Source organism: Larimichthys crocea, chromosome I (assembly GCF_000972845.2).
Source record: "Larimichthys crocea isolate SSNF chromosome I, L_crocea_2.0, whole genome shotgun sequence".
Taxonomy (NCBI): Eukaryota; Metazoa; Chordata; class Actinopteri; family Sciaenidae; genus Larimichthys; species Larimichthys crocea.
This window is the reverse complement of record NC_040011.1, coordinates 25,876,197-25,901,534: the sequence shown is the minus strand read 5'-3', so window position 1 is coordinate 25,901,534 and position 25,338 is coordinate 25,876,197. Positions and strand designations below refer to the sequence as shown.

General features: G+C 38.9%; 1 protein-coding gene across 8 annotated transcripts in view; it reads right to left on the bottom strand.

Moving 5' to 3' along the window:
- Nucleotides 1-25,338, bottom strand: part of diaph2 (diaphanous-related formin 2) — a 365,580-nt gene that overhangs the window by 92,978 nt on the left and 247,264 nt on the right. For 7 of the 8 annotated variants that reach the window (XM_027277405.1, XM_027277412.1, XM_027277414.1 and 4 more), the window contains one exon: nucleotides 4,930-5,054. In XM_027277405.1, coding sequence (XP_027133206.1) covers nucleotides 4,930-5,054 — 125 coding nt within the window. Of the gene's footprint in view, nucleotides 1-4,929; nucleotides 5,055-14,433; nucleotides 16,122-25,338 lie in introns of those variants that run through there. The other variant, XM_027277427.1, reaches the window with a different exon arrangement.

Here is a 25,338-nt window from a genome sequence, read left to right as displayed (position 1 = left end):
GCTACCGACTGCCCCATAGTGTTGTACTTTTGAAGCATGGTGCATTTTATATTCATCATCAAACGTAGTGAGATAGCAATGAGTAAATCAGAAACATGAAAACATAACCACCTCGACATCATCATGTTTTTCAGCCACACATCTTTTAAAATGTGTCATTTAAACCATAATATCTCCTCTGACATACTTAATGCAACACGAGAAAATGAGTAGAAGTGATAGCAATGTCCTGCTACTTCATCCAAGTCTGGACCTTCACATTGAAGTGAGAGATACAAGAGCAAAACTCAGGCAGTTAAAGAGTCTGGCTCCTCTATTTATTTATACTGGTTTCCACTGAATTTTGGATAATTAAAAGGCTCCACGGTTTATCTGTGCTTCAGTTAATTGGCCACGCAGTTTACAGTGTATTTCATTAGCAAAGGAAAACACTTGGGTTAGGGTTTTGGGGCAGTTGGGGGAGGGGGGGCGGTGATTAAGAGAGAGAGTTTATGTGTGTGTGGCAAGGGAGGTGGGTGTTTGTGTATTTCTGCTATAAAAATGATAAGAAGCTGCTGAGTGCCACTAGCATCTTTTAACCTAGTTTTCATGTATACAAACAGGCAGAAATAAACATGATGATTCTGTAAATAATCAGACTTACTTCTCATTCAAACACATAAAGGTGTACCACGATGGGATAACTTCCCCAAACAATGCTTTGCCTCTTCAGACAAAACAAGCCTTTAACAGCGCTTGCTTCTGCAGCATCCAGCTAAACAGAACAATTGTTTCACTAACAACCATTTATATAACCTTAAGTGCCTGGTGCCGATACAAAAGAATGCTGTACACCTGTACAAGAACCTAGCCTGAAGCCAACAGTGCCTCCACCTCTTGCAGTTTGACAAAGGCCATCCATAAACACATTGTAGTGAACCTCTTCCTTTGAAGTGTAAACTAAATCAGGCTGAAGTCTCCGAGAACAACAAAAAAGGTGGTGCCTGTATAAATGCATCTGTCGATTTTTAAGCTACAAAGGTGGTATCACCGGCTAGCCCCAGGCCCAGGAAAAAGTGTGTCTGGTCCAACCCTGTGTGGGAGGACTAAGGTGGTGTGAGAAACTGGCACTGTTAGGTGTGTGGGTTTTGTAGGATCCCAGGACTTGAGGCTTCCTTTTCACCAACAGGTATCAATAACTGTAGTACAGCTGTTGCTGTTCGAACAGCTGCTTCTTCATGTTGACAATTGTCAAGGGGGGTGTCTGTATGACAAACAGTTTTAGGAATCTGAATTATGCCAAGTATTAGTACAATACTACAGAATACAAATCCCATGCCCCCTTTGGGTCAGAGGTTGGTTTGTCAAAGGCAGACTGTGGCTTAGCCCTAACAAATAGATTTTAGTTATATATCTAAGCCTGACAATGCTGCCCAGTCCTTGAGTAGCTCAAAACATGCTCATGAGCAATTACTTCGAGTTACTGAGCTTCACTCACTCAGCCTTGTGGAAAAATTCAACACCTACAAGGGCATTTTACAAAGGAACTCAAAGACTCTGTGACAATACCACACGTACACAGAAAAACACACACACACACACATTTTCAGCAGGTGTCACTGATTGTTACCATGGAAAGCTTTTAGGGAGTGGATAACCTTCAGGATAAGTATTCATTTTTGTGAAACTATCCCATTCACATTAGAGTCTTCTGAGAGAAAAATGAAGAGACTAAACATGTTGGCCCTTCCTCATATATCTTAATGAAACTGGTCCCAGAAGACAGCTCTTTGTCACTCAATGTGTGGGAATAGAAGTGAATGATGTGCTCAGACTATGGCCTTCTGGGAAATAAAAGGTTAATTTAAATATCAGTGGGTTGGGTTAAGGCATTAAGTATAGCAGGAAAGGGGGGGGGGGACATGTCTAGGAACCCATCAAGGTTCAGTCCGGTTTCTCATCGAGCCACCTCACTACCATTAATATTCCAGTATGCAGAGTCCCACTCTAAGCCCCCAGCTCTACTCTATCATATCTAGAAGGCAGTGAAGATTGTGCGTGTGTGTGCATGTGATAGCCACAGCCTCTCTGGTGAAATAGGGCTCTCTGGGGGCTTGTGTCTCAACTCTACAGCCTTTGTGGGCTCCCATTACTTCTGACAGATAGAGATCACTAAACTGCTGAACAAACACCCCATTCAGTCATTTGCATACATTACAGTAATGGAGAGAGAAAAATGTATCAATAAAGCCAAATGAAGTGCTTCCACTAAGCTCTACTTTCTCTCTTTCTTTTTTCTGTATTCCATAACTGCTACTGATCTGTTGCCGTCATTTTTTTCATTATTATTTTTTTTTATTATTATTATTATTTCATGGAGGTGAAAGGTAAGCGTATCAGGTAAGCGTATCAGATGTTTATCATATTTCATTATTTATTTATTTTTTAATGGGTGTATAACCTTAGATTTTTGAAGCCTAAGCAAATTAGGAACACTAATCATTTACAGTGAGAAAAAAAACAAAAACAAAACATAATTTATTGTTGACTGTTTAATTAAAACTATCCTGCTTTGGGGCACATATTACATTTAAAATACCTTGCAGTGACCATGGCCTCCTAAAATTAATCTCAGGAAAAAAGCTGACAAGAGTCACAGTGAAACAGAGGCGCATGTACTCACCTACACATGCACTGTAAATTACTTTCTCTCCACCTCTCTCCTCCTCTCTCTCTTTGTAACACACACACATGCACAGACACGCACACACACACACAAGCAGACAAGCATACACAGACGCAGACTGACTCATTCATCACAGTGCCCAACAGTCAAGACAACAGAGCTTCACTTAACTTTTTCAGGGTTGCTCAAGCATCAAATGCATGACTTTTAGCTGTTGTTGTTCTTCCATCTGTCACGCTTCAAGGAACCAACATCCTTTTTTTTTGTGTTTTTTTTTTAATCCCAGGAAAAAAAAGTTAAAAAAGGTATGTTTGTCTTGAATCTGTTATCTTATCCGAACCAAAGGAAATGTCAACCCAGAATATAGCACTGTATTTCACACTGTCATTGTTCCAACACTTAGCTGTGCACGGAAGATTAGAGTGTAAGCTAAGCTACTAAAGCTACTAAAAACCTCAGCAAATCAAGCACAGCCTGTGCTTTCTATCTCTTGCATGACAATAGCCCAAAATCTTGGACGAGGTTTAAAGTGGTAGACATTTTTTGTCATAGGTGACAGGGTTCAGAGAAGTGGGTTAAATGGAGACACAGATGCCCACCTGTAACACCAGACCCATAGCTACTGCAGAGGCATTGTGATGCACAAACATCTGCTACTGCAGGGGACAAAACTCACTGCCAGAGAGAAGAAGTAACATTTTCCTGACACTGTGTTATTATGGCTACATTATTATCAACTGCATCACTTTATTATACACAGTAGATGAAACGCAGATCAAACACTCCGGGGAGCTGTCAGAGAGTACAAACGAGCATGCACTTTTTAACTCGTTCCTGTGCCTCCATGTGTCTTCATCCCACCAAAAAATTTGGTTTAAAAAAATATGTGTCACTTTAGATATTCTGGCACTTGTGAAATCAAAGGAAGGAGAACAGCTATATCATGAATCGTCAGGGAAAACGCCCCAAAAACACAGAACACAGATGGAGAATGAAATATATATGCTTCCCTGTGCTTTCAAACTGGTTACATCTTTAAATAAGGCGAGAGCAAAAAATAGACCTTATTAAATCTTACCAAGCCTCCTTCCTGGCACCAAAACCCGATCGGGGGGGATGGAGAAAAGGGTGAGAGAGAGGAGGAAGTGGGCTGTTTCAGGTCATGGCCAGCCAGCTTCTCTCTGCCACACTCTGGGGAGGAACTCCAGACAGTGAGGGAGAGCCATGCTGCAGTATATCTACACTTCTCCATTTCCTCTCACTCAAGCCTCTAGTTCCCGAAGGAGCCCGGGAATCAATACTGACATCGGGGGGCAGAGTAGCTTTCTTGCCTGCCTGCTCTGCCTCCGAGTCGCTGCCGCCAGGGAGGTCTCTGCTTCAGTTTTTTTAATTACACAGATTTAAGTGCCCTTCTTTGACTGGGAGCAGATTGTTAATGTGTTAGGAGGCTATTACTCTTATACCACCCAATGTGCAAAGTCAGCCTTAATAAATCTCAGACAAAAGGAAGCAAAAATCAAGCAAAATGCTGTCTTATGTGTGACCGACTAGCACATGGAAACACCTACCCACTTGTGAAATTACTCTTTAGTAATTGTTTATTTTCTTATTAATGCAAGTGAAAAACAAAAGAGACACTTCTGACTGCTTTACTGTTTTGCCTTTACAAAAGCCTCCCTCGCCTCAAGGTATTGAGTGATTTCCACCATTGATCAAACCTATACAGTGAGGACCTTTCCTACCAGAAAGGGCATTCAAGAAAGTGCAGAGACATGGCTAATTCAATTTGGGAGCAGAGATGCTTGGGTTTAAGTGAAACACTCTGTTATCGAAACAGGAGAGGTGCCATGAGAGGAGATAGCACGGATGGTTGTGTGGAGAGGCTCGTGGCCAGTCAGGAGATGAAATCAGGGATAGGCGATAAGTTGGTGTGAGGGGCTAGAGCCCCTATTAAAGTCCCCCAGGGGACAGGCAGCGGTGGCAGAGTGCAGTAAAAATAGCCACGGGCGTGATTTCACTCTCGGGACCGAGGGAGGAGTGTAGAGGGAGATCTGATCAACATCTCACAGCAAGGCAGCCAGATCCCTTCCCTAAGTTCCCTTGGGTGCCACCTATCACACCAAGTGACTTAAACTGCTCACCACTGCCAGGCAGAACACAAACACCAAAAATCGCTGTTAAAAAAATGTTATATACAGTGTACTATAATGCTAGAATATGTTTTTGAGGAGCAACTTTAAGCATGACACAAAAAAAAAGGATATGGACATCTTTTCCACAAACTTATCTTGTTTGTCGTCTGTTTTAGGGAAGTTCTCGATGTCGTTCTCCAACCTCTGAATGTGACGTTCCATGGTGGTCAAACTGCTTTTTAAGATCTCAGCAGACACTGTTGGAAAAAAAACAACAACAAAAAAATTATAAACTGATTAGAAACCACAATGAAGATTCACTATCAGCTTTCTAGTCACGTAGCAGGATGAAATCAATATAGATCTCTGCTAACTTTAAAAAAGTTTTAATAAAAAACAGCTATGACTGAGTTAGACTGTATGTTTTGACTTTCTGACTCTTGCATAATCCATTTGTATGTGGCCTAGAAAACCGTGAGTAAATATGTGTGTGTACAGTGTACAGTGTGCGTGTGGCTCATTAATCTAGTCTGTAATCACTGTTTGCAGAGTTGCTTTGGAATCCACAGTATTCAGATCAGGTCTTTCAAGTAGAGACTTCAAACAGCAAGCAGCGTCTTAAGGGATCAGATGGGACAGGAGCATGGATGCAGTACCATGTTTAGGTTGCTGTTAAGGGTTTAGTCCTATTGACACCCACACCCACACATACGCAATCTATTGCACACACACACACTCACATATATAGAGTGAAAACAGTCTTAGAAGAAAAAATAAGTTAAATTAAAAGTGTATACACACAAAGTCAGTCTATAACACATGCTCCTTCACCTCTTTCAAGTATCAGCACTGCCATATCGACTGCAATTCATCTTTTTTTTAAACTTTCATTTGTTTTTGATATTCTTTTACAACTACAGCGACTGTCACTTGAAGCACAAAACAGAGAATTTAAAGATGCGATAGAAACTTGACAAAAAAAGAAAGCACTGAACAGAAGGAGGAGACTACTGCCAAAGCCTAATAAGCTCCTTTGTTAACCCTTATCGTCATACCTGGTTTAAAGCCAACATTGTACTGTACTGGGGATATGAGTAGTTATATAACCAGACTTTAGTCAGATGGTGATGGCTGAAGGTTAAATATAAAAATTGCCTGCACACTGACAAACCACAAATATATTTAAATAGTCATGATTTTGAACCCAGTCAGATGTTCGCTCTGGGGAAGGTAGATGAAAAAAAAGTAGGGACCACATCATGTTAGGGGCTACATTTATTTGAAAGTTGAAGGTTGGGCTTGTACAATGGGGATGGCAAAACCAATTAACTTTTCTTTTTTTTTTGGTTAATGTGCACAGAAAATTTCATTTCAGTCCAGCCTTGAGTTTCAACATGTTAATTAAAAAAACAAACACACAAGGAACTACTTGGGGTGAATCAATCATATTTACAACCTTTGCTGGAAAATCTAAAAAAAAAAAACACACAAAAAAAACAAATAAACAAACCCATGCTGCATGACTGCTGTAGTCTATTTATTATTAATAGTTATCCTAAGTGAATGAAAAAAATGATAAATGTCTGACCTTTGACCAATCATTAAGTTTGTATCATGCATTAGCAGCAGCTGGTCTATTCCGTTTCATAGCAAGTCACTTCAATTTGTTCCAAACACTGATTGATAACTAAAATAGCCACTGATAAGGACATTCCTCTTACTTAACCTACACTACCTTCACATCTGCAAGGTTAGTCCATCCGCTAGACTGCAATTGAAGTGCTGGAGGAGTGAGGAGTGGGTAATGGACAAGCTGTTAAGAGATGTGGCCTCTGTGACTTTAAGGTCAACCTTGTCTTGCTTTACATCAATTCCATAGCCTGGATTTGCTCTTTTTTCTCATTTTCTGACAATAAGATTGGATGGTAAGATTGTGGATCACATGCACTCCCAGTGCACGGAAACAACCATCAATCCAAATACAAAGGTATCTAAAACGCACGCCCACTGGAAAGCACACACAAACAGACACATTCATAGATGCCCACGAACTGTCTGCTGCGAGTTGTCTAGAAGCAATGTAATAAGAGCAAAGGGTGAGGTTGCTGTAATTATTAGACTTTGCAGCTAGCTGACTGGCTGGATGGATCCAGTGACTGGGAGTTTCACAATCCCCCCTCTTCAATTCTCACAGAACTGATTCCTCTGGGTGACAGTGAAAAAAAAAAAGAAAAGAAAAAAAAAAAACACGATCACATAGCCAGTTTCTCCACTGATGGGGCCTCTGAGATGCACATGCTCTTGTCACTATGATCTCAGCCTCACTAACACTGGTGAAAAAGGAAAATGAAAAGCGCGGATGCAAAACGAGAAACAATTACATTCACATGTATGTACTGAGCCTTTGCCATCCATTGTGGCTTTTGTTGCTTATGGCATGAGTGATAGTATCGAGTAATAATTTGGCTGTAATACTGATCATAGTAACCATGGCAACCAAGAAACAGTGGCTCAAGCTATGGTGTTTCAGGGGAGCCATTCACAGGATCAGAGTGTTTACATGGGAATTACTGACACACATAAATTAAGCGGCTGAAATGTATACAATGTTTTGGTCTTCATACATAAAAAACTAAACTTACTGTTATATATTTTGATGCGAGGTGTACGGTGAAATAACCTTCTTCACTCTCATAATATAGCATCTACAGAACCTAGCAGAGATTCTTTTGGGATATCATTAGTGAAATTACCACAAATAATAATGCTGTTATTTTCAGGGTACAAAAGATGGCAGCACTGCTATCTTCTGAGTACACATTTCAAGTGGATCAGACGGGGAACAGAAGGGATAGAGGGGGTTGTATATTCTGCCATTTCAGAGAGAGAGAGAGGGTTTCTGAAACATGTAAAATTATTCTAATGACTGCTGTCAGCAAGGCCTTCCAGTGTCTTTCAATGACACAGAAAAAAATATCTCTCTCCCCAGGTTTCTAAGCCACTACATGCACACATTTTCTTCTCAGGTAACGCCAGGAAAAACATGTCATCTCTTTAAGTTGTCTGCTGTATGCTTGAGTCGGCTACGGTCTTGTCAAGCCAAAGAAATAACTGCAGTTGAGTGATGCATGGGAGACACGAAAGAGCACAAGAGAAACCTCATTTGAAAGACAAGAAGTTAACCTGTGTGGATAACAGAGAACAGAAGAAAAAAAAAAAACTCCTCTGTGGTCAACAGTCTTCAGATATTGAGCTCCGTAATACTGGCCCTTGATGCATTACTCATTCTCATGAACAAAAGACAGACAAAAAGTATTTCATTAAGCTTGGCCCCGTTTCCTTCAAATAAACTACCACGGAAAAATACTGTGTGGCTCACGACACCAAATCAACCGCTATAATGTGAAGATGTCATATTTATATGCAGTCATTTGTAGAAGGGGGCAATTTTCATTTTGATTTATAGACAAATAATACCAATCTTTCATCCGGTGCTCTTGCAATGCCGCCAAAGGTTACAAAAGAAATTGAGATTTATTTTGAACATGGTTGCCAACGTTGAATAAAAGATCACGTTTTAAATAATCTAAACACTTGTGAAAACAAAGACAAATGCAACATAAAACCAAAGGAGAAGGTCGTTCATAAATGCATTCATCACCTTAGCAAAGTAAGGGTATGTTTATGGGAGTGTAGAAAGGGAGATGAGGTGGAGAAGAAGACAAACAGATAACACAGAAGAGATGCATAAATACAGGCAACAGAAATACGCTTACTATATATACAAATATTAATGCATTATGTTTCAGGATCGCGTGTTGAATAACTGTGAAAAATTGTGATAAAAATAATGATTTTAAAATACGATTTTTAAAAAACTAAAAGGTTTGAAATTTAACATAAATGTTAAATTAGGCCGTTAACAATAGTGGAGCAGCGTGAGAAAGGAGAAGGTCGGTCGGTTGAATTATTAGGACACAGAATTATTGCTGAAAATTGATGCCATGACTTGAATCATTTCAGTTTTCACAATCAAGACATATGCACCTGAAAAGTAATATATACCCAGAATAAGAGACAAGAGAATACAAAACGTCTGTATAAGGTTCTGTTGGGATATTTAAGTCTGGACCAAAGTGGCTGATCAACCAGATGACCCATCAAACAACCATCATCATCATCAACCTCACCATCCACAGAGCCTCATGACTAGTGTGGCTAAACATTCCAACAGCAATGAATGGAAATACCACTATTATCTGAATGCAGTGTTCCATTTTTCTATACAGATACATTAAGCCTGTTTGTCTGAACGTGTGTGCGGCCATGATAATACCAGCACTTCAATAATATGTAACAACTCTTTCAAGCTCTCTATATTACATATGTTAAGAGCCTAGAATAAGTAATCTGTCCTCAGCTTGTTATCTTTTTCTCAGCCCTCCTCTCACAACCACTTTGCATACAACATGGCTGTAAAAAGAGCGTGACATTGAGTGGTCTCCACACATGACCAAATACACACAATGTCTGCCAAAGGGCATATTCATTACAACGGGTTAAAACTGGCTATTGATCCGCAGGGATGACACCAAAACAAAGATGGATATCGTGTCTGTTTAAGAAGAAGCAAATTAGAGTTATTTCAAATGCACCACCCTCTTTTAAAATGACACTGAATTGTTTTTTTTTCCCCAATAAAAGTGGTTCAATGTCTTTTTTAATTTATCTGTTGGTGGCACCTGAATGTGAATAGGAGATGAAGTGGGAGGCAGACTAAAGTACAGCAGCGAAACGAGACAAAAGGATAAACACAACTCTATGTGTTCCCCTTTCAGCAGGAATCAAAGCAGCTCCGGCTGCAGGAGTGAAAGTAATATTGTTGCTGTGACAAAGCAGTCACATTGTTCTTTCTGATTACCTCGGATCATGTGATGTTAAAAACAGCAGGCAGGAAAGAAAAAAAAAATAAAAAGTGGCAAATGAGGTAATGCAATGGACAGCATTAACAAAGGAGGTGGAGGAAACCTTGTGGCTCAGCGCTCACTGTAAACATTATGGCACGGTTTTCAGTTATCAGCTTGTTTTGATGTTCAGTGCTGCGCTTTGTTAGAAAAATAAATCATTAAAGTTATCTATCTGTAAATAATTAAATACTTTTTGTATATTCCCTTATAAATAATTACATACAAGAATTATGTTGTTACATTGTTCAAAAAAATTGACAATGTCATTTGCAGACAATGTAATTAATTTCATGCAGAGGACACACATCCACACTATGCACAAACAATCAGAATTGCAATTTCCCATCAATGTTGCACTAACTGCGTGCACATAAAAGGGTAAATCCTTTTTACTTTTGCTCTATTTCCTCTTTTAATTTGCATTTTCTCTTAAATCCTTCATGTAAAAGAACTGTTATCATAATGAAGGATTTGATCTGATTAGAGCTGACGGCCTCCCCAAGAGCAAAACCATAAAATATGTAATGGTTAATCTGCAAATGCCTACTTCAGCAATGATGACAGACTCATTTCAATAAATGACAATGCAATTAATATGATATGAGGAAAACATATATAATTAAATATTGTACTGATAGAAAACTGAGTGACAACTGATAAAGTCCCCGCTACAATAACGCAACAGAAAATATACATCACTTACAGCACATTAGCAGTGCTACTATATTAATTACTGCAACATCTATTATTACAGCTACAACTAATTGAATTATAGCATATATATATATATATATATAATGCAGTGTACAGTGTGATGCAGACTTCCCTTCCCAGCCAAAACTGGTATCTATAAAAACTTAAATCACAAACAAAAACAAAAAAACTCTATTATATTTACTACTAATCACAAACAAAAACAAAAAAACTCTATTATATTTACTACTGGATCATCCAATATTCTAAAAGTCTAAGATATATAATGGAAACAAGTGAAGCACATGGGCATTAATCCAAGGAGAATAAAACTTGACATGGGAACTAATAATGACATAATTTTAAAATTACTACATTTGAAGGGAAGTATGGGCTGGTGCCAAAGAGCTAAAGTACAGCCAGACGCTGAAAAACCACACTTTACTGTACCTCACACTCTGGATGGAGGCCTTGTTTACAATGGGGGTCATGTCTGTGAGACTTTATTGCTTTCGGCAGCCATCAGAGCTGCAGCCCAGTGCCAGATCTCTGGAGGAATTACAAATGGAGTCAATTACAATATATTTTGATGCATGGGAAAGTTTAGACATTGACCTGGGGTGATGACAATTCCCCAGGAAGTGCTGAGGAAATCAGTCAGGGTGATGTGCCGGTGCTATATGTGAGTCTCTGCCCTCTGCAATAAAAAGGATAAGGAACTCACAGGGGCACAATGGCTTATCTCTCCGTCCCGACAATCAACCATCTAAACGCTTGTCATGCACTTACTTGAAGATGGTCATTTCTCTCTGCAAACACATATTTTTTTCTGTAATATTGCTATGATACGTTTTGGTGTCACACAAACAACAGAAAGGTATGAGTTAGGAGTGTGCAAGTGGGTGGTTGCAGAGCCTCTTAAAAAAAAAAAAAAAAGGCAAGGCATCCTGTGCATGAAAGATACAGAAGGGAGATGAGTGACCATAGCCTGAGGTGCCAAGTGTGTGTTGTCAGTTTTCATGCATGTTTGCGCATATTATTGTCAGCACTGGATGGGTAGTTGAAACAGTGAGCTGTCGAGAGAAGTAGATAGCTTGAGGATATTTTTTGAGTAAAAAACTCAGCTCAGTACTCATCAAGGTAAATTAAAAGATATATATTCTCTGGTATCTTTTTGTAAGCCACCTCTGCTTGTACAGAAATGAATAAATTACAGTTAGCTAATGACAGCTAAGTGCCTAAATGACTCATAGAACTGTATTTATTTAATTGTGACTTTGAATTTGACTTAGCAAGTAAACACAAACTACAGTATCTGATCTCAGCCTATATCTATGGATCTAATTTCACGTAACCATATGGGCAAATAGTAGACTTGTAATGGCAAACACTCCAGACCATTGCATTCAAAGAAGAAGATACTGGAGGCAGGAAAAGGACACGGCTCGTGTGAGTGTATGAGACAGGAGAGATCCTCAACGATGGAGGTATGGCAGTCATAACAGCCTGCAGAGGTTGACTCATGCCTGTAACCTCATTCACAACTTCAAAGTTGCACCTTATCACATATCCGAGGCTATTTCACCTGACACCTCTAAGGGACACACTTCACTTGACATTTCTAGATCCAAGAGAACCAAAACCTTACTTGACTTATTGACTTGCCTGAGATCTGCAAAATACAGAGCCAAGAAATGGAACAATCATAGAGAACAGAATACCATGATGTAGAAACATGAGTCTAACAGTATTTGTGCTAAACAACATTTGAAAGTTCCTCATAATTTACCATTATAAAAGTACCATCCAAATGAAGCAAAAACAGAATCCCAGCTTTTGAATATTTAAAATGAAGTATAACAACGTCAGTTAATATACAGTAGCTGCAAGCAGCCATTACTTGGCTGTAAGCAAGCCCAAGGGCGCACACGCCCGCAGATACCACAACACCCACACATAGCAACTCTGCCTCACAGAAACAGTACGACATGACAAACACGGGAACTATTTTAAATCTGTATATAAGTAGGATTGCTCTGTAATTAAAGATTTACACTCACAAAATGGAATGTTGACTTTAAATAATTGTAATTTGTCAACAGGTTCCACGTAATTGTTATTTCAACTCAAACATGTTATGTAATTGAACCTCTAACGCACCATCTTTGAGTTGAAATAACTTAATACAATTATGTGGAATCTGTTGACAAAATAAAATTAATTAGTCAACATTGAATTTTTATGAGTACACACTCATAAAAATGAAATGTTGACTAATTAATTTTATTATTTTATCAAGACATCTTTGTCATGCCACCATCTTCATTTATGTGTCAAATAGTCTAATAATACAGAGGATGTAAATACAGAGGGGTAAAATATACTGTGTATTATCTCTCAGCTCAAATCCAAAGATCAACTTTTGTGTTTTTACTTAAAACTATATATAAGTTTTTTTTGTTTTTCCACTTGACAACGGCAAAATAAGTTGTAATCACAACATCTGACTTATTATTATTTTATACAGGTGCTGAGGCTAAGTCAGTAACAAACAATTATCAGTTTATGTGTCTAGCATTAACATTAACATTCATCTCAAGTTCTCATGTTTCTTGCCACCTGATGAATGCAGGTCAAAAATTCTCATTTTAGTTCTGTTTTGGCCTTTTAGCTGTACTCTGTTTGCCAGCTAGAGGCTAATACTGTATGTCTGCTGCGGTCAAGGCTTCTTAGAAACAAAGTTAAGGGCAGAGTTTGTGGGCCAGAAAACGGAAGAATCTGCTAAAAAGAGCAAAAAAAAAAAAGAAAGAAAGAATTGAAAAGAACCACATGCTTGGGTGATTTCTGTGACCCTTTTTGATACAAATCATCCACACGAAAACTTGTCCCTATTAATTTATCAGAACTGACCCACAGTTCACCACAGAAGGTATACAGAATAAGGAAACTGAAGCCATCACTCAAGCATGTGTTTTTGATTTGTTAAGTAACATTTAAAAATTCTAAATGATATAAACCACATTTATGTATAGTTTGATTATTATTCTTATTTATGATCTCCTTTTGGCCTTCGTAGTGGGAAACATTTAAAACTCTGTATGCATGGTACCAATTATAATTCATCTAGAACAGGAGGATCTCTATAGTGTAAAAACTGAAAAGTATGATTAATAAAGTAAAATAAAATAAATAAGGTACCACTGCAAGTAGTGCATAGACCTCAAACAATAATAACGATGGCCCTCATTCCTCTTAGTTACATAAAATAAGATATACTTCAGCTCAGTAAACAGATCTTTAAGACAGAACTTACAAATGCAATGTTTCTTTTAACCTTTAGTAACTTTATATTTTAAAGTTAACATTATTAGTCTTGGAATTCATTTCAGAGTAAAAACACACATTCTGGAGTAATCTCAGCGGGACACTGATGGTGGATTTTCATCACTATCAAGGTCAACTGGCAGGCACTGAGTGAGGTACAGTAGATTTCTCAATCCTCTTTCACTGTTACGCATTTCCTTCCAAAACATCTTGCTTAGTTTGTTCCTGCCTCTCCCTCACTCTGTCTCTTAGTAACTCTTTGTTCTCTTCTTTTCTCAGACTCTCTCTTTCCTCTCCCGTCATTTGAGTTTCTGTTATGTTCCCATTCGTAGCTCAAGAGCTCCCTCTGTGAGAGATACTGTTGTCAGACAGAGGAAACTATATGGACATCTTTACACGGATCTTAGTGAATTCATTTCTAATAATAATAAAAAAAAAAATCCTAGGTGACACAGATGAGACTCTTTCTATTCACTTACACATGAGACTGCCTACCGAGAACTTGACAGATAGAAATTGAAATATTTCAGCTACAGTAAATCAACAGTGGGTTGGTTTGTCTGGCAGTATCTTTCTTGTGATGATGGAAATAGAAGTGAAAATGCTGTAATCAATTATGAATGCAGTATTGTGGCCTGATATAATGAAATGAACTACTGCTACTACTAGACAATTCAATGATAAAATTAACTATGTGTATATTCAGATATAACATTAACCCACTACATGATGAAGTCCATTATTACAATGTTGTCAGCATGTAACATGGCACATATAACTTGCTCATAGTAAGGACAACTAATGCATACATTAGGATTAGTTCTACCTTGTAACTGAGCAGTAAATGTCTGTAATCTCCCATAGCCATGTGTCTGAAGTTTTACTAAAAAAGCTATTTCATTTGCTAAAATATGAGTCTGTTCAAATTATCACTTGGACCGCTGAGCATATTTCAGAAATTAGATTTTTAATGCGTAACCGTCTGCACATGTGTTGTGGTACATGACTCATGAGAGGAGTGTGAGGGTGGGTGATGACTCAAGGACAGCGTTTGCCTCGCTGTTGATGAAGCAATGTAGATAGAAGATTTGTTCCCACAATCACTGCATATGATTCTCATAAAACTTACAAACACACATGTTCTTTATCCAGTGGAAAACAATCAGTCGATTATTACTCAGTGTTTGTCATGGGTACATCACCGTGAAAACTTCCTTTATTGTTTTTTTAAGGATTTTCTGGGATTCAGTGGTTACCCACACAATTCTTAGGGTTTAAGGACTTATGGTGGGCTATTTACTGGACAATTTCTGCACATAACCTCTCCTAAAATGGGGGGTTTGTATGGATTACACAAACAGAATACAACATGTTATTTAGTGAGCTTTAGAGGTGCTGTTTTTCTCTATCTTAAGACAGAGGCAGGCTGGTTGTGTCCCGCCATTTCCAGTCTTTCAGGGTTTTTGCTTGCTTTTTTTCCACTGTAGTTTGTTAGTACAAAAGAGAGCGACAGCAGATGCAAAGGAGAGAGAGGGGATGACATGCAGCAAAGGGCCTTGGGCCGAACTCAAAGCCAGGCCACTGCGGTAAGGACTCAGCCTTGACACATAGTACAAGCTCCATCCGGTGAGCTTGCCATTTCCAGCCATCTCCTGGCTCCAGCTTTATATTGAACGGACAGATATGAGAGTGGTATTGATCTTCTCATCTAACTCTCTGTAAAAAAAAGTGAATAAGCATGTTTCCCAAAATGTCAAACTTTTCCTTTAAATGTATTTCTTCAGTCACAGACAATGGGGCTCCTGGACTAAAAGGAAAAATGCTGCACTGCCAATATTTTGAACACTAACATAAGGTGAATTCAGAGAGCTGGCACCAACATTTGTTTTTTCTGCATTTTTTTTTGTTTTTTTCTTATTTTTTCTTGTTTATCTGTTGCTGATACCTAAAGGAAAATCTGAACTTCTGTCCATTCTGCTGACAGTACATTTAACGTCATGAGTCCCAAGCGGCCATACTACCAATGAGGAATGCTGGCCCTTAATCACGATGTGTTTGATTTACACCATCCATCCACAAAGACAGCAATCCTTTACATTTTTCAAGCATTGCTCTGTACACTCTGGCAATCATGCCAATTCCTGCCAGTGCCATCCCTGATTATTGATGAGATTTAGATGGAAATGATGTATTCACTCGAGGAGAAAAGACAGCCAGGCTCTTCTTGATTGGCTTTAAGCTGAGCAGTCATACTGAAGAGGCATCTGTCAGATGGTAGGTCACATCTCCTCAGCATATTGGTTTTATCTCCCAGCACAGATGACTGGTTATAGTGGTTCCCTAACAGAAGCGGAGCAGAGGATGGGAAGGTAACTGAATGCATTAAAAAGGCTCACTGACTGGACGATGTGGAACTGGGTACAAGGTATTTGGCAGTGTCAGGAGGAATACATTTTGACTCGTTTAGTTAAAGGCACAGTCCTCAGATAAATTCAGCAGAAGTATGTTAGAACCATCATCCTAATCTTAGCAACTCATACAAGTGCATTCAAGGTGGTATACTGACACAATATTGACTCATAAACATACTGACTCTACAATGATCATGACTTTGTTTTGTAACTGAATTAAATAATTAACACATATGGAATAATTCTTTGTCAAATACCACATATACAACATATACCAAAACTGTTCTGCTCATTCATTCCTATTTTCCACTGGGAGTTGGGTTATGGTATTACTGAATGTTCAGATACATTCATGGGGCATCAACTCTCGTTTGAAAATGTTTACTTTACATCATATACAAAACAAACAACAAAAAAAAAAAACATGCGGCATATATATGTTTTAATTATTTGTTAAAATAGACACCTAGATAGTTTCTAAAAATGTTATGGAGCAAGCACATAGGCTACATAAACCTGTTCCACTTCTGCTTGTAGCTCTGCTGTGACCTACATGTAACTGGCTAAATTAGGATTTCCTGTGTCCCTATATCACACTAATATACGAGATGTGGAGAGATTCATATCCCTTACACGACGAGAAAGGTCAGATCAATTCTGCCACCGACCATATTTGTCTTCATTTAGCAGCCACCATATAAAGACTTCACAGAACGTCACATCTCTTTCGAAACATATGTTTAAATAAGTGAACAATCATGAAGTATTTAAGCAGGGATGTATTCAGTATTAATTTGGCTGGAGTATCGGCACGTCTTTTATTTTCCATCCACATGAGACAAGGAGACTCTGTATGCACGATTGCCGAGCTATAAACACAGACTCTTTCCTCCTCAGGCAATCCTTAAACTCATCAGCAGTGTAATGAGACTTTCGAGCTGGGAGATGAATTAACTGGCTGATTTTCTTGTTTTTGCCCCCCACCTCCACCCCACCCCACATACAGAGTAGCTGAATATAGCATTGGCAGCAATCCAGGGCTGTGATGTATATGGCATGACCTGAGCCATAGGGGTGGCTTTGTTAGAGTAAGTCGTCTAGAGGGTCGTCGGCTCGAATTCCTACTCCCCCAGTCCAGTCGAAGTGTCTCTGAGCAAGTTGCTAATCCTTAATTTGCCCCCGATGGCTGCGACATAGAGTCTAGAGAGGCGCTATATAAATACAAGTCCATTTACCAAAACACAAATACATAGAAACATAGATGGGTGAAAAAAAAATACAAAATTGATTGGCTTTTACTGGAAGAGAATGAGACAATCAGGCTCTCGCATTAATCAATGTATGAAAAAAATCACACTGAAAGGCACTTTGGCAGTGAAAGCTGTGATGTAAAAGCATCACACACACACACACACACACACACACACACACACACACACAAACACAGATATAAATGAAAACAAGCATATTCAATTTTAATTTCACATCTTTGTCCTTAAAATACAGTCCTTGTGGGTCCCCACAAGCCCCAGGGGAAATATCAAATAATACAACAAATAATACCAAAATGCAATGTATAGTGCTTCTACACTGCCATGGTGCTGAATGCTGAATTTCATCCAAAATCAGAAGCTAAGCAGAGTTTGATCCCTGACTCCCCCTGCCCACATGTCAGATGTCCTTGAGCAAGACATTGAACCCCGAACAGATCTGGGTCATCAGTGTGTCAAAGGGTGAACAAGATGTAAATTCTGCTTTTGCATTAAGGTAGAATAGTGCAGTCCATTTGCCACATCTCACTGACAAGTGAAAAGAAGCAGCTGGTGACTCCACGTGAACTGGAGAGGCCGCATGGCAGTCTACACTTTCCCCAGGCCAACAGAAGGGGTTAGTAATGACAAGTGCTGACACATAGGGTGGCCATATGAAATTAGAAATTTTAAGTTGAATTGCCAGAAACTTATTAGGCTTTAAGAGTGCTCTAACACACCAGAGTATCTAAGAGCAATGTCTAAAGACATAAATAAAAATTGCATTTAATGACAGTGAAAACTATAAAAAAAAAAAGATGATTTATTATAAGAGGAAACGTAAGCAATAGGTGTACTGGGTACCATTAGAGAACACAACGTTATATATATCAGGTTTAAGTGGCCCAACAAATACCACTGCACACTTCTGAACAGGAAAATACAGTATATAACAAAACAACAAGGCTCGTACTACTTGTATCTCATCCACAACTACATTCAAACAACACGGTGAACCTGTGATGCGACAAATAAGCCTCTAATATGCACAGCAGCATAAAAATGCCACTACAGTCAAGTTGTCTGCCATTACACAAATCCGCAGCATACATATTCCAAATCTTTCTGAGAAACAGAAAAGGGCCAAAAGTAAAAAAAAAACAAACAAAAGGGAAAACCCTGAACGTATTCCAACCTTTATGCTGTTTGTTCAGTCAAAATCTGATTATGCAAAAGGAAAACCGGCATAGTTATGTCATATTCTACAGTATCTCAACAACCACAGGCACTCAACTAACAAGGAACAAAGCCGAAATCCAAACCCTTTTTGCCAGGACCTGGCATGGGAAACTTGTGTATGCTTGGCTCATGTAGACTTTTCAGATTCATTCTGTGTAGTTTAATCTGCACTTCTCGATAACTATAAAAGATGCTCAGTAGCCATAAAAGGGTTCAGCTATCTACATCCAATCATGCTGTTTCTGAGAAAATGTCAATGGAAGCTCTCTCACACATCAGGTTACTGGTGTGCAGTGATGCATTAATAATAATATAATTCAAGCAGTGCAAGTGGATGATGCCCTTGCCCTTATCATGATACATTTTAACTCAATCTGTCTCACGCCAGAAAGTTTTTTTTTTTGCTTTTAGCCCAGAAATATATACTGCCAGAATGGTTTTGTTTCCATCCATCCATCCATCCATCCATTTTCTGTAACCGCTTATCCTTATCATGGTGGCTGGAGCAGATCCTACATTGGACAGACATTGGGCAAGAGGCGGGGTACGACCCGGACAACTTGCCAATTCATCATAAGGCTGCCAGTTTTTTTCCCCAATACCAATAAAGTAAATAAGAGAAAATGTCAGCAAACACAGCACAATGTAGACAAAGAGGTGGACTCTGATGCCTGTGGCCAGTTAAGAGTTGACTGTTTCAGGTGCTAAGTGCCATTGGGCTGCCAAAAACATTAGGGGGAGTAGAATTGCAAAAGACATACAGTACTGGGGTATTTGCTCTGTTATCTTGTAGCCCAGGGCAGCTTCATTGTGTGCTCCCATTTAACCATTACTTAGGGGGGTTTGTAGCTTGCAGCCAATCAGCCTATTGTAATAACCAACAGCTTTAGGCCTTTCTAAAAGCCTGTCATTGCCCTGAATGTACAGTACTACTCCATGAATATAGGTCACCAAGAAAATGAAATGTTAACCTTCAAAAAAAACAAAAAAAAAACAGGATGTATTTTTGCAAAATACATCTTGGGGGCTGAGGGATAAAATAAAGACTCCTCTAGTTTTACACCTCATTTACACAATGTTTCACAATATTCTCTGATTTGAACTGTGGATACTAGATAATCTATGGTCTAAGTTTAAATAAAACTGAAAATTCAGGATATCTGAGAGGATGAACTATGCCTACGTTTGTAGTCAAAAAGGGCTCCTGGTTAAGATTACAGTCATTGGGCCAGTACGTCATCTGGAAAGTGCCTCTATATACCTTCCTCACTTCAACAAGAGTGGTAGATAATTGCCACGCTGTACATGCTTATTTTAAAACTACCTGTGTGGTCCTTGTAGACTGATGATTATAAATGATTTTAAGAGTCTCTGTTCTGGATGGCACTACCATTAACAGTACCATCAACCTTCAAAAAGGTGTGATGAAGTAGGCAAACCTGAAAGAAATGGAGAAAACATGGACAGTAGGGAAAATTACACTGTTATTATACCTTAATGTCTATCTTAGTTATGGTCCCTAGTACCTGTATGTGTTTTTTACCTGCTTGTTTACAGCAGGTGGTCAGCACTTGAAAGTAAAGTGGGACAAGAGGAAGATATAAAACCTGACAGAAAAGCAGGGACTTGAGAAAGCAGCAAAATCAAGTCAGGGGCCTCTCCAGGTGAGAGGGTGTGTGTTTGATGTCCATCCAATGTCATATGCACACAGTTAAATTCAGACTGTCCTTAGATATAGCTTGTAAAGTAGAGACTCCCAGAAGTGAATGCTGCTGCTAAGTATCTCTAAAAGAAAAGAAGGAGGTTTAACTCTGGGTACTCTTTTTTTTCCTTAAACCAAGGGGTGGGTGCGTATGGCAGTTCAATGGGCCAAGGGATGGCTAACATCTAAACACATCCTGGAGATCTATGCTGCATGCCTGAGAAGCACTGGTATGTAAGTCTATTTTCTGCACTTGATTAAGTCAGCTTGAAACATAGCCCGAGGCCAGAAAAAGGAGATTATCATTGTCTTCCTGAAAGAAGAACGCTTTAAATGTCCTCATAAAATTACAAGACTCATTGTCATTTCCTGCTAATGGTCTGCCTTATTAGCTATGAGGCTATTGCCCACTACTCTGGGAACAGGTGGATAGTATTTAGCTGGTCATCCCACATAACGACTTGTGTAACACAGATGGGACACTCCACTGCGTACTTAGTAGCTTGCTAAGACAGGCTATCCTGGAACAGAAATCATTCAGACTAAACCACAAGCAAGGGTCACACAAGCTGGGAAAGACAGTGCTGTCGGGGCATATTCAAGTCCAAGATGGACCAAACACACTGTATGAGCATCCTCTGCCAAGGTTTACACTTGCAGGAGCAGACTCACAGTGGCAAATTATCACTGTTGGTGGAGGGAGAAGGCTTGGCAGAAGACCTTGTCAGTAGCAATAAATACTTCTTTTGCTGCTGTGTCTTCAATACTGCCAGATGTCTAAGACAAATCTACCGCATATGATGAAATAAACATATCAACTAACAGCCAGTATATCTATGTAACATGTCTATCAGTTTCAAGTGAACTGATAAAAAAATTGATTGGTTATGGTAAAAAAGATTATTATTTAGGCACAGGTTAACCAATATTTTAACTAGTGCTGTCAAAATGAACGCGTTAATTTTGTCGATTAATTTTAAACAATTAACGCGTTAAAAAAAAATTACGCAATTAACGTGGTTTTGTTTACTTCCGGTGGCGGCTGACCCATAACCTTTTTGACGTCGCCGCCATTTTGGATGTGGCAAAGTAGAGCTTTGTTTCCCAGATATATTAGTGTGTGTGTGAATGGGTGTATAAGAGGCATTAACTTAACTCATTCTGGCTTTTTTCTATTAGCACTGTGCATATGTGCACCTTAAGCCAATAAAATGAATGAATTTAAATATGCTTTCTATGTGTTTATTCTACATTAATTTGATCATTTTACATAAATAAATATTCATTATAAGCTTCAGTCTCAGAAAAATGCATTTAATTTATTGATACATTTATTGATAGATTAATCGCGATTCATCGCCCTAATTTTAACTAATTCCAGCTAGCAACTGACCAGTGGAATGACTGCTTCATAGCTGTTAAGGTGCCAGTTATATCTAATCAAGAGTCTTAAGATCAACAGAAAGTTACACTGCACTGTTGAGCATGCAGGGTCCAATGTTTGAATGCAGATAATTAAACCGAGCACTGCTGTGGTGTTTCTATAGACAAAGGCTAAACAATTTCAAGCAAGCCATGGGTAGCGACACTTTTGTGGACAAGTAGAGGCCCACAATGAAACAAAATACAAACAATTTAAAGAGCACCACAATGAAAACTTTTGGCCTATCTGAAAAAAAAAAAAGAAAGAAAAAAAAAGACCAAAGCAAAGCAGGAAAGAAAGCAGCAAAATCAAGTCAGGGGCCTCTCCAGGTGAAAAAAAAAAAAAAAACTGGAAACAATAATGGGCTGACATGAAACATAATCCCCTCTGTCTGCGATTTTATTGGCAGCCCCTCCAAAGAATAGTGGCTCCCCTATTATGACTTAACACATCAAAATCGCAGCATAGCACACACAGAAAAGGCCACCTGATGATAAACACAGCAGACAGCGTCAGAGGCTTTATCTCGTGGCTGCCTGCAGCTCGACACAGGTTCAATTTGGCCCGCAACAATCGATTCTGTCCCTCCTTACCTCTGCTTCAGTTGGTGGAATAAAAACAGACCTTTCTGTAAGGAGCAGGTCTCAGCTGGTATGCCATGTCAAGGCAAAGGAGAGGAAAACTAGAGACGCCGAGACACCTGAATTGTGGCTGACCATCAAATTGGAAAGCATATTTTTCTTGCCACAGCATTTTAGTCATGGTCACAGGAGGACAAGAGAACTCTTATCAAACTTTGAAATTTGAAAGTAAATTGAGATACAAAAATGCATATACATAATTCAGCCTTTAACTTTGCTGCATGTAATCATAGATTAAGAAATTAAGACAAACAAATACAACAATTAGTGTAAACAATGCAAGCACATCTCATTTCATCAAGACACATTTGGTGAGAAAAAGATCAGGTCAATTGTTAAAACTACCCGGATTTTGAGGCAGCGCTTTATTAGCAAGGACACAACTGTTAACAAGAATCTGAACACACTAGCTTCACAACACTGAGATGAACACAGTACTTCATTGTTCTGATACTGTGGTGAGCTAGTATTAGCCATAATAAATGTGTTTTCTCGGTTATGTTGGTGCCTAGAATTATGATGAAAAAAACTTTGTGAAACATCATAATGAAGCCAAAAATGTAGTGGTTAGATCTGTTTTCTTTTTAGCTATTAACGTACCATTATTTGTGGATACATGTGCAGTTAGTTTTATAAGCATTGCTTTGAAGACAGAAATGTCGACATACACTAGCTCTCTCCATCCATCTTAAAACAAACTGAGCTGTGTTTGCATTGTTTTTTGGTTATTTAACATAGGCCTTGTGTTATTCAGTTTATGAGTTTTAGTTTAGTCAGAGTTTTCCATTATTTGCCTAGACTGTGGCGGTCTAGTTTGTGTCAATACAATTTCATAATGAACCAAAGTTTTTTTTTTTTTTTTTTTTTTTTACACTCAAGGCAGAACTTTACTTTCCAGCAGAGCTACCTCAGCACACCTCTGAATAGAGCAAAACAAATCATGGTGGAAAACTGGCTCAGGGACGGTTTAGAAAGTTATTATACTGTCAATAGTTATAGAGCATCTGTGTGGCCAGTGGGAGACTTTTTTTTGCCATGTCCATAATCATTCAGACCTATACAACACGTGTTTATGATTAAATTGTTTACAAGTGCACACAGTTCTCCATAGAGCTAGCCTCTTATTCTTCTCTTAAAGTGCACCAGATTGATGCATTTATCTTTAAATGTACAACACTTTCTTCCAGAGGAGCATGCCCCACAGGGCCAGCCAACACAGTCTCACACAATCCTGTAGAAAACACTGTTTTAGTACGAGTACAGTTGTAAAAATAATATTGGGGTTAGGGTTATTTGTGTATGTTCAGATTTGTTTTCCTGGCCGCAAATATAAAAAGGTTTTTTGTTGTATGTAGCCGCCATCTTGTGGGTAATTTTGTCTTAAAAAGTGACACCATGGCTCGGTCTCTCTATTTCAGGGGTATAATCATTTCCTGAGCTGAAAGCGAAAGGGGTGGAGAATGATATGAGATTCATTACATGGGAGGAAAAAACACTTTTATGGCAGAGCACAACATAGAAGACTCCTTTCATGACAATTATTAATACCCTGTCCTATGTGTTTGCAATATCAACCCTCACTCCAATGAAGGTTGTCCCTCTGATCAGTATGCAAGTGACCTGGCTTCAAATCCTCAATTTCACATGCAAATGTGGTGCAAGTGATTTAAATAATATTTGAATATGGATCACACAGTGTGACTCCATATCAGAGAGCAGGGAAAAATGAAGGTGGGAAATGCAAATCATCAACATGTAAGAGAAAGGTCATAGTCAGGACCTGTTAGATTTATTTTGAAAATAAAGGGCTGGCTGCTAAATTAAACCCCATGAAGCCTGAGGACGAAATTAGACGAGATCAGCATGATTTACATTAGAAAGCCAAACAAACACAATATGGCCTGTATTACACAAAGGAAGCGGCTTCTGATGTGAAGTTGGGCTTGGCTAGTGTATACTAAACAGAGGCACCTGTTTTAATCCACCATTCTAAAACACAATGAGATGAGAAAACAGTCACTAACCTCTCTCAGAACACCATGCCAACACCAGTGTCAACAGCTGAGAGAGACAGCATGACACTTCTGTAGGTACAACAGTTTGCACACCAGTTCAGAACAATATAGCTGCGATTATATTAAAATATGCCAGTGCATATTTTCCTGATGTGGCAAAGGGAAAGAAACATGTTGAGAATTAATACGTGGAAGATGGTTTCATGATGAGCATGGTCTTGGCAGAATCTAGCGGCATATAAATGCTGCAATATCAGCAGTGACTGCCTATGTAGTGCAATGTCTTTTCTCCTCTGGGGGGTATAAATCACGAGTGATGGTGGAATCTTCACACATGGTGGCATGCATTAACTTAAAGGGGCACAGGGGAGCCTACTCCCCTGGGCCTAGTAAAACTCCAATGAGCAGCCCTGCGATGTTCGCTTCAGGCCATGCTTTTAAATTATATATTGATGACAGCCCATGATAAAAATGACCCAATTTGGTATCCAAAATCAATTCCAACCCCCACTGATGCGCAGGGGTTGGCGAAAGCTGCCCAGATTCTTATGACAGCATTTGAGTCACAGACACGTTTTCTCAAACAGTGGTCAATAGAAGCACAGACTGTGCGAAGGAAAGGAGAGAAAAACAGAGGCACTTTGCCACAATGACCACCCAGTCAGCAAATGATCTGTTGCATTCTTTGGGTAAAATAGCATGCCTGGTATGATGTGATATGTGGATGAGGTTTTTGTGTGATTTCTGAGCATGGAATAACATGTATGAACAAAACTATGATTGACACAATAGGTAAGAACTCTAAATTCCAGTTCTGCTGATTTGAACAGAAGAAGAGGAAGAAAAGAAAAAGAAGAAAGAAATTCCTCTACTGCT